Source organism: Bombus vancouverensis, chromosome 1, assembly GCF_051014615.1.
Source record: "Bombus vancouverensis nearcticus chromosome 1, iyBomVanc1_principal, whole genome shotgun sequence".
In the NCBI taxonomy this organism is placed as follows: Eukaryota; Metazoa; Arthropoda; class Insecta; order Hymenoptera; family Apidae; genus Bombus; species Bombus vancouverensis.
The window spans coordinates 1869102-1880734 of NC_134911.1; the positions used below are offsets into that span (position 1 = coordinate 1869102).

Sequence of the window (11633 nt, forward strand, 5' to 3'; positions counted from 1 at the left end):
TAAGAATGCTACCTTGGGGAAGAATTTAGAGTTTAATTTCAAGTTTATTTCATTCATTCAAATGTATACAAACTTTGAAATATCTTTTCCGTATACCCATTCCACATAACTAAAAACACACATTACCGACGTGTCTGCCAGCAACACCACCACGGTTTTGTATTTCAATAAGCCTATCGATTATCGAAACCATTGGCATACTAGCCCGTATGAAACCAGTCGGAGTTCTCTCTGAAACCCGCGAACGCCAGGACAGTATTATCAGCGTAGCCAGTGCGGTATCGTTTCCGTATCAGAGTTCAAACACGAAATTGTTGATAAGAAAAATGTTATTCGCCGTCCCTGTCAGTGAACGTGCAAGAGATACGTAACATATATAAACACGCGATCTGAAATAACAGATACTCGCTCGAAACGACCACTTACTAAATTGTCCAGCGAGCAATAGAATCTTTCGATATTAAATTGAAATTTATTTAATTGCAATAACAAAAGAATATCGTCTTTTTTAATAAAATATGATTTCTGAAATTAAAATTGCCTGAAACGAAATACGTAAGATATTTGAAAATTTGAGGTTTAATTGTGTGAATGAAATAAAATTATATTAAATATGTTTAATTCTCTTTTTTTTTAAATAGAATTGTTATATCTGTACGAGAGTTTAAAATAACAAACGCGCACGCTGAAAAGACATATAGAAACATTTTTAAGTTTAACTGTTAATTACAATTTTCGATCGATAATGGAGAAAAATTCAACGTACTCGAAACAAAATCCACGTCCCGTTGTTCCTATGCTTTTCGTCCCCGAGTTCGCATGATATAAGCACGAACAAACGGCCGAGTTGAATGCAAATCACGCGTTTCACGGTGTGAGATATCCATCCTATCTGGAGGGACGAACATCCTGCAAACATGGATGTGAGAAGAATATGCCAACTATTAATCACGGTCTTCGTGTCCATGTATTTCTTGCTCTTCTACGCCGGGATCGCTGTTTTTCTCTATTTTCTGTGGATAGGCTAGCCTAGCCACGAAGGTAGTCGCGTGTTCAATGTACAGAATTTCTTGAAAATCGCGCAGAGGAATCTTCTTTTCGATTTAAATGGATGTTCTTTGAAACGAAAAGAGAAAAAGAAACTAAATAGAAACGAATCTGGGACTCTAGGATTTTATGCAGTTTCATTGAGAAAAAGTAGATCAGCGATTATATCACGAGTTAAAGTGTCATTGCGTCCCTCGTTTCTTTCTTCGCCTCATTATAATTTATTCCGAGTCATTGGCTCTGATTTCTTCGATTTCTTTCTTTCAATTGGCTCTGTAGAAAATTTCATGTGAAAATAAGAAATAGTGTCTTTAGCTGTAGAATCGCATACTGTTATTGTGTCTATTTCCACTGTAACAACTAGGTATATTTTGAGATGTACGTTGCGACTCTTTCTACCTCTTTGTTACGGAATTTTCCTGAAAACATGACAAAGCGGTATCACAGAAAAAATAATGTCATTAAACGTAAGTTCATTTATTCGATTAGTATAAACTTATTTTATCGTATCATTCATCGCAGATTTCTCCCATATTTTTTCTTTTGTCATTTCTTTGAAATATATGATAATATTATTATATAAAATAATATGAGATATAATCCACATCATAGGATGGTTTATTGTGCATATTGCATCTAATATATTTCAAGGCATTCATTATGATTCTCTACATTTCGTTGTTACAATAGCTTCTCTAAACTAGTACCAAAACACAAGGTTAACTTTATTAAACCATAGAATGTTTGTATGGTATTTATTTCAATACATTTATTGATCATTTTTTCTATATTCATATCTGACTGTTTCTTTGAAATATCTTACGTAAAAATACAAGATACGTATTGTCCAATTATCTGAAATACGTAATACTACTATCATTCTATGCTTGCATTATCCATTCGACGTCAACAAAGCTGTAGTTGTACTTTTCCCATAAAAGAATAAGATTTGCTAAATCAGGCAATATTAATATATACATATAATATATGTTATATTATATCAAAAAGTTCGCTACAATTTCTTTTTCCGTGTTTCAATGAAATCCTGAGTAGTACATAAGATTTATTTATAATATATAGGAATAAATAATGTATATATCGATTATAAAATGATTTATTATGCTTGCATTTTAATATATTCTAATAAATTTCGTATTTCAATAGTTCTTCTTGAACCGTACCAAAATGGCATCACATAAAACACTATAAAATTAGTTTATTATCCATTACTTTATTATCCTATGTACATTACCCTTACTTCTCCGTTATAAATATAACTATTATTTTAATATTATATGTCATTATTACGTTTAATTATTTTATATAATTATATATATAATTATGTATAATTGTACGTACAATTATCGTATCTATAATTCCTTGCACTTTTTTCTCATCATTCTCCGAAAAATCACAACAGCGTCTCATCAGGGTTCAGACGACGGCATTGACTATAAAACGGTTTACCACGATTTCATCGAAGGGAACTCGTATAATTAGGAAAATTCTGATAATATAATATTATCATAGAACACGTTCGTCTGAAAACAGACTTTGCCTGAAAACGTGAGAACAGTACGCCCACTTATAATCCGCTTTTAATTAATTAACAGCACCATCGGATAATGCTTCTGTCGGTTACAAGGAATAGGAGGAAACCCGGTGTCTCGATTGTTTCCTTTCGTGCGGCAGACGCAAATTTTTGTTTTGTAATATATATATATACGTGTGTACGTACACGTAGAAACGTGGAGAGCTGGCTTTTGAGCGCGGGAGAAGCAAGCGAGCGAGCAGGTGAGACGAAGCGAAGCGGGGCTGAGGGAAACAGCATAGAAATAATAGTATAACAACGTTCTCTGTATCGCACTATAGTCCGCTCACCTGCGACGCTTATACAAGGTGTCACGAACTCATCGTAGAGTCGTCGTCGTTGCTAACATTTTTGTTTGCTTTCTGCGTATTTCATAAATTCTTACATTCTTTCTCTTTATTTTCTACGTATTATAATTATACGCTATACGTTCTTATTTTCTGCTTAAATTTGAATTTCTAGAGATTTTCTTTGCGTAGACAGAAGATCTCGGAAACTGTCCTTTGTAGAATTTTTGTCTTCTACGCTCCTAGTAGGTTTTTACGTCTCTTGTTTTATTTCTTTTTGCTTCGTAACTTTTGTAATTATATTTTGCGTTTAATTTATTATTTCGAGGAATTTGATCTTCTTTTGAGATTTTCTTTGCAGAGATGTAAGATTGGAGGAATTCGTGAACTTCTACCTTTTTCTTTCCATTTCATGTGCATTGTAATTGCATGTTGCACATTTTTATTCTGTGCAAGTATATTTAAATCAAAATTTCAAGGATTTTGCTTGATTTTGAAAGTTACATTGGGAAGATTTTTATTGTGTTTATTCGTATGGCAAAGAAAAAGATAACAAGTGAAACTAAAATTTTTATACCGTGTCTTAAACATTCTCGAATTGTTACACATGGATTTATATACTTCTTTATCTAACCGTGCTATAATATAAACTGTAATATAAATATACCGTTTTGTATAAAATAAATAAGAATTTAAATATATTGTAAAGATAAATAAGGAAGTAAAATTGAAAATGACACTTGCAAAATTATTTGTTATCGTTTAAGTAGTCTATAATAAATATTTTATTTTGTTTTCTATATAACGCCAAGGTTATTTTCATTATTGTTTCCAATAATTGATATTGAGCCGAAAATTAAAATGCGACGTGTAATATTTAAACTGTTTTTCTACTAAATTAAATATAACGTCGCTGTATTAATTTACATTTTAAATATTGCACAGGATATCAAAATTAGAGATATTGCAAGCGGACTTACTATTGCGAAATATGGTTGTCTTATTCCATCTTTTGCCCAAAATTGAAGAAGACTTAATTAAATATGCATATTTACACCTGAATCAAATATTACATAAAAAATTGGAATTGGAATTACTGTCAAAACTTTTTTACCTTTTAAACAAGATTGATAATTTATAATCTTGATTTCAATTAAATGAACGACGCGATATAATTAACCTTCTACGACGCTGCATAACTTAAAAATACATCTGTATAGCTATATTTAAATATATCTATATATTCTATATATTCTAGTGCTATATCATTGCGCCAATGCAATACTAATGCAATACTAAGCAATCTAATCAGAACAATTATTGATTTCTATTTTTCTAACAAAAGTAAAAACGTAAAATATTACTGGACTGCAGATATTTGTACAATTTCATATTTTTGAGAAAACATAATTAAAGAAATGAAAGGTAAATATTACTAAATATTATAACAAGTACTTTACTTTCGACGTTTCATATATTTCTACTATTATACGTATTGTGTGCATTTTTGAGTAGTAAATTAAAATCGTTTTTTTTTTTTCATTCTTAAGTTACATTTTACCATAAATGTATATATAAATATTCTCAGACTGAGTACTAAATTATCTATTACATAAGAAATCAAAGTTAAGAAGACGCAATTGAATTCATTATCCCCTAATTTTCTTCCTTCTCGTACATTTTTACAAGCTCTTGCAATGAGACAGTCAAAAAATACTAGTCAATCATATACCATCGATATCAATCGCGATTGCTCAAACTAAACTCCAACTCTAAAGCTGCTTTTTTTTTTCTTTTCCTCGGTTTAGTTAGTTATTCGGTGTTGGTCAAGGTAAATGAGATAAAAGCAGCGGCGTATTAATCGCGGCTGTCAACTGTGGGGCATTATTATCGTCGCTCTTCACGGACGCGGATGCCACGGTCGAGCGAATGTTGTTCCAGCTATATTCGCTACGCACCACCCGGTGTACATATAATATACACTATAACGACGCCACTATAGAGATTGTTCGGTGCCGTAGTAAGGTAGTGACCGATGCTGTGGGATTCAGGTGTGCCTCACGGCTCACGGTACAAACGCTCTCAGTTTAGCGGCGGTAGCCCACGCGAATCGCTAGTGCTTTCTTTGACAGTGTATCGTTTGCCTCGAAACGATGACGAAAACCCGAGAGTCCGTAATGGTTTCTATCGTGGTACGTTGCCATCGGTCCTCGCGAACTTTCCAAACAGTTCTGTGACAAAAGTTCGTGAACTTGATTAGTGTGTGCCACAGGTGCGCAACGCCGGATCACCACCGATCGTTGCAAGGGAAACCAGCGGTCGAAGAAGCCCCTGACAACGAGAATTAACGCCCAGGGAATTGTAAACAGAGTGATACTCGTGGTTCCACACGATCTTGCCTGGTACGACCAGCATCGGTACTTACATGTAATACGTGATTAATATTTACTGTTAGTTTGGCGACTCTTGAAGATTTTTTGTAATTTTTCGACACCGTGTATAGATTGGATTTACGTGGAGTTAAATTTGATAGCCTCGAACGAAAGGATTTTTATAGCGTCGCGTTTCTTTAAAGCTTCTTTTGTTCAGGACTACTTACTTTCCGTTTTGGATGCGTCAAATTAAAAGTTGCGAGTCCTTGAACGTTCTTAATTGTTAACTGATATTATCGCGCCCTTGATGGTCTCGATAGCTCGGGTTACATTTAAGTTTGGGTTAGGAAATTTTGAGATATTTTTAATTTCGATTTCAAATAGGATAATATATTGGACTAGTGTAATATTTAATTTTTGTAACTTCATCCTATGGCGTTATTTGGATTATTTTTTTATCCAATATTGTTTCTCTATTCTTAATAAATTACTTTAGTTTACGAAAACTATAAAAAGATCAAAACTGATGTGTGTGATTTTTCTTTTCAATTTTAAGCATAAAAATTGCCTTTAAAAATCTTTCTATATATTCAAATGAGAGCAGTACACAGAGGATAATTCAAAGATCGTAGTAAGGTTAATACAATAATGATATAATTAGGTATAGCATTATATATCTTTTAGAGTAATTCTAATTCGTATTTTATACTCTGCGCAATAAATTTCATTTACATAATTTTCGTCGCGTAAAATACAGAATATAAAACTCACATTAAAATTAAGTATAGTGGGGTCCTGTGTAATCTGTAAAGTCAAAGATAATTATATCCCGCGTTATACGAATCCGTTCATATTTGCGTGTTCAAATATTTCTTTCGCTTTATTTCCTTAACCATTTCACTCTCATTGTTATTTTCCAAATCGCGTTACGCGGGGGCAATAGCAATTTTCTACATTTTCTTTTACTGCAATTAAACTCTTGTGGTTTACCTACTATGCAGCAATATATCATCGAGGGTTAAGGTAATGTTCTCAGTGGTAGGATAACATTCACCGAGTTGAAGCAGTAAAAAAGACTCAATTAGTATACGTGTAATCTTATGCGATACTATTTAGAATTCGTATGATCACGGTGCATGAGATTAAGCAAATAATGAATACGACGGAGAATTGTCGACAATTTTAGTGTAACGCGTTCTATCTTGGAAGATTTTTAACGACCTAGCAAAATTCGGAGCGGAAAAAGATGGAATGCGGAGATAGAGGGAATTAATTGTAACATATAAACGCACGTGGGGAGAGGTAACATAGCAAGTTATTCTTTATTCCACAAAAGTAGGCTATTTTCAGTGTATTATTGCTACCGATGAGAAAAAATATCAGTCTTACCGAGCGCCTTCTAATTGCATTTTGCTTACATTTTTCTATTAATTCGTCCATCACTCCGAAATTCAAAATAATAAGTCTTCGTTCAAATCATATAAAGATTCATTCCAAGATATCTTTTACTTCGTCCATTATTAAAACAACTAAAATTACATATTTTCGATCATTCATAAATTGCCAACGATATAGCAACAAGATGTAGCGCTAAATTTAGCACACGATTCGCAGGAATACCTTAGACGGTCATTTACATTTCCACCAATGAGAAATGTCGTACTCGCGAGTTTCTCAACCAGTGTCAGCAAGTCCAATGCGTTTTTCTTCGTTGTTAACTACCATTAGAGGTTCGAATGATCTGCTTTTCATTCTCACATCCATATCCATTCATAATTCATTTACGACGCTTGCCCCTTCCTTTCTTCTTTGCTCCTTATTGTTCCTTTATTTCCTCGTAATTGTTTCCATGTTCTGGTGTCTCGTGTACGCGGATCTGAACGCAAGCATTCATGTTGGAATCTGAACATGGTCACAGGACGTGGAGAATCATATGCACGTGGACAAATATTAATTCGTGCCATTGACCAGGTAATTCATCAGTGCGTAAAAAGCGGACACTGAATGTGTCAGCAGTGTACAACAATGTTCAGTTCTTCTTGTTGTCTCTCGTCGCGTCAATCACCACCTCCACGGTGTCGTCTTTATCTATTGTGAGAAATCAAGAAGTAAAATAAAAACACATACATGCACCGGTTATGTCTATCCTAGTGTTACGTGGATTGTGCGAAGTTGCAATCGCGACGATCGATATAGAGGATCGTGGTCTAAGAAATTTAAACAAATATGGATTTAGTGAGTTTCTGGAAAATTACGAGATTTCATTCTCTGAGATACAATGTTAAAAACTTAGAAATTTGTCTATCTTGATGTAAGTGCAACTAGTTTTTAGTTCTTGTTATTTTGTATTAAAAGGAAATTTATCTTTTTATTAAAACTCGGATTAGTTTCTAAAATTTCTTTTAAATTAGGTAACTGTTTATAATTATTATAGGTTTTATAATTATAGGTTTTATAATTATAGTTTTATCGCTCTTAGAACAGATCGATGTGTTTAAAAAAATTTGCAGTTATAACGTTTGATTTAAATTTTTGGACATGAAGTGAATCTATTTTATAATTCAAGGAAACAGATCCTATATTTTAGTTCTTCTTCGGTTCATTCGTTAATAACTTGCTTTCCTTGGTATGGAGCAAGATAATTATCTCAATGAAAATAACTTTTACAACCAGATAAACATAGATCTTTAATTGGTATTGTGATTTTTATAAACATTATTCCATGAGCATAAACGACAGAATCGAGAAGGAGCTATCTTCAGTGAAAGGGAACAAGAAAACGTATTCGGTTAAACGAATTTATTTCATTCAGTCTCCTATCATGTTTTAGTATTTTTGCAATTCACTATATTAAGTGACACTTAATAAACGCGATATGTAGTTGGAATAATTGTGTATCAAACATATTATATTTATTATTGTTCCGTTCGGAACATACAAAACAGTATGAGGTCTTCGTCGGTAAACTTGTAGCGCAATCGCGAAGAAAGAATATTTTTGACTGGGAATTTTAAAATATTAGGAGAGTAATAAACAGCGTGTCCTCTAGAACTTATACAAATTTGATATATTCAAACGGTACTTTAGAAATATGTAACAATACGAGTCCAACTTCTCGATCTGGAGGAATACAGGAACTTTACCGAAAAGCCGATCACTTCTTGTTCCTGAGTTACAACCCATGTTACACTTTACTATGTATTAGTTAAGCATCAAGGAACAAATTATAAGGGAACATTGAGAACAAAAATTAAGATTATACTGTAAAGTATTTAGTCTGTTTTGTTAAAAGAAACATTTAATAAGCAAAAAATACAATATGTTTATAATAATGAAAATAATTTTTAATAAACAGCAAATAATTATATTTCTAGTATAATTAAAAGTAGAATATACAGGGTAGTTGGTAACTGGTGATACAAACGGAAAGGGGGTGATTCTACGCGAAAAAAGAAGTCGAAAATATAGAATAACAATTTTTCGTTTGAGGCTTCGTTTTCGAGAAAATCGACTTTGAATTTCCGCTCGGTACGCGTGCACTTTATCACGTCTCGTTATAACGGATCTCACTGTAGATCGTTGTCTCGATGGAAAAATTAAAAAAAAAATTTTTATTCTATATTTTCGACTTCTTTTTTCGTGTAGAATCACCCCCTTTCCGCTTGTACCACCAGTTACCAACCACCCTGTATACAGAGTTTCTTATCTCAGAGTATCTGTTACAAAGCTATATCTCGATAATGATTAATAATGTGAAAAAACGGTACAGGGATAAATTGTTCGGTTCTGTGGCACGCGTATTATAGGCTAATTCGTTTTATCAACGTCGTTATACCTTTCAAGATTATTTTTTTTTTTTTTTTTATAGAACCTTATATCTTTTGTTTGATATCCTTTCAGAGCATAAAGGAACAAATTCATCGATCTTACAAACCATATTTCAATTCACATATTTTGAACGTACCAGAATTGTTTTCGTACAATTCGTTTGTTATGGAAAAATCATGCGTCAAGTAAAAAATAAATACTAGTCAACGATCGTGTTGTAAACATAAGAATATGATTCAGAGGTTATGCTATTGGCTATTACACATGTGACGAAACGAATAGAGATTAAAAAGAAGGTTCACCCATCTACTCGAAATCATTTTACTTTTACTTCATTAAAAACTTACGTTATACTATATACTATTATGCTATAAACAATATAGTAATGAGGGGAAAGTAAAATGATTTCCAATAAATGGCTGAACCTTTCGTTTTAATCATTGTTTATTTCGTCACATATATAATTGCCAATAGCACAACCTCTGAGTCATGCTACCATACCGCCTGCGGCTCATTAGCGGCTAAGAGTAATTCGTTCGTTACCTGCATGAAATATCTATTTAGGACCCTCATTTGTGGATACACCTTATGGTAAAGAATCAAATGGACTAACTCGATTTTAGTAAATTAATTATTTCCAATAAGCAATCGATGTCCTAGTCACAAATTGATTACAAATAAGTCTTCTACAAAGATGTCTTCCGCTATATTAATTCGATTTATTAAGTACATAAATAGGATATACATTTTTTCTGGAAGTATAGAAGTATTTATTCAATCGTAACATTGTCCCGTAATAAAATGTGTAAAAAAGTATTCAAAGTATTCAAAAGTATTCAGAGTTTAATCAACATAAAATAATTATATTTATACGTGCACACAATTTTAGCAATGTTTTAAATAAATTTATGTGTTAACGCATTATTATTTCAAAAAATGACAAATTTGCATGTGAGTTCTGAAAAAGTAAGTACGATAAAAACGATTAACATTCTGTTCAAAAACATACTTTTAATTTAATTCATTAAGTATTTTAATGAATAATCTTAAAGAAGATTCGTGATAAATCACGATATGCGAATTCAAACTGCACAAAATTTTAAATCAAGTTTTAATTTAAAAGAAAGTAAAAGCAAAAATTTAATTCAAACTAAAGGAAAAACAAACTGCTTGCGGAATAATTAAAAATACTTTGCATCGAATATTATATATTTTCAAAGACATTACATATTTCTCCTATGAATCTTTATTTCCAGTTGTCTATAAAATAATCACACACATGTAAATACTTGTATTCATCATTTACAGAAAATGCTCGTTTACTTTCTTCCTATCGAAAGGATAGCGATATTCTGCTTAAAGATCCCAGTTAAAAAGACAAATTTTCATAGATTTCTATTCCAGGTATTCAATAGCTCTATTCTTTGCAACCGGTTGATCTATAACAGTGTGCACTACGCGATAACATTTCAATCAATAGCGATAATTATTGCTAATACCAGTGATAAGTCACGATATCGGAGCATTTTTTTCTTTGATCTGGAACTTATCGAACAACGAGTAAACTAATGATACGCAAACCATCGTGTATTTTCAAAAGGTTCTCGACGAAGGGGACGATCGCACGCGAGGACCTGCTGCGCGGAGGAACTTCAGAGCTTCCAAACGCTGCACGTGATCGGGCGTGACGGAAGACAGCACAGTCCAACCGGAAGTCAGCCACAGGATCAGCCATTGGTCGACTACAGACGATTGGTATTCATCAGTTCGGATTCGTCTTCTGGTCGTGAAGAGGACGACGCTGACAGCAGTTGCTCGAGTTCCTCGTTTTTGAACGGGCTGCCACGTGCTGGCAGCCACACGCAATCTTTGGAGGACTGCGATTGGGATTACTTTGAGAGCGGATCCTTGCCTCTGCCAGCCGGTGTACCTGTCACTATCGGCACGAGCAACGTGGGCGCAGAAACTAGCACCAGCCAGGACTGGAGCTGTTGTCCTGGACGTGGTTCCACTGCTTGTCAGGTAGATCGTTTTGTAAAAGTCGAATTCAGGTGGGGAGATAAGAGTTTTTCGATTACATGTGAGATTTTTATCGAAGATTGAGTCAGAGAGGGATAAAGTATAAACTAGGAAAATATCGTGAGATGTATGGGAGGACTGTATATATAGATATACTGGTGGTCACCTACTCGTTGTTTTTATCGGAAAACTCTAATTTTACTTTATTTCATGTTTTACAGAATAAGTTTCGCTAATTTTATTTTCTAATTATCTTATTATAAATGTTATATCACTCGTCTCACATATTCCTTATAAACAGGCTGCACATGTTTATACATTTATGAAGAATGTAAAAATACAAAAATGCATATGATGCATCAACATGCAAAAATATAAAATATACCAAAAATATAGTACTCGTTATAATATCTGATAGAAGAAATAAATCCTTGTTTACGTTGCATTTTGCTTAGCTTTCCTCAGTTATACTCATAAAAACATCAATCT

At 33.1% G+C, this 11633-nt stretch overlaps 2 protein-coding genes across 3 annotated transcripts in view; both read left to right on the forward strand.

Annotated features, from left to right (window-relative positions):
- Positions 1–11633, forward strand: part of LOC117162475 (uncharacterized) — a 417893-nt gene that overhangs the window by 137700 nt on the left and 268560 nt on the right. The gene's annotated exons all lie outside the window — the stretch shown is intronic.
- LOC117160570 (uncharacterized) overlaps positions 1–11633 on the forward strand; it is a 95754-nt gene that overhangs the window by 35420 nt on the left and 48701 nt on the right. For both annotated transcript variants that reach the window (XM_076627187.1, XM_076627961.1), the window contains exon 9: positions 10726–11147. In XM_076627187.1, coding sequence (XP_076483302.1) covers positions 10726–11147 — 422 coding nt within the window. The remainder of the gene's footprint in view (positions 1–10725; positions 11148–11633) is intronic.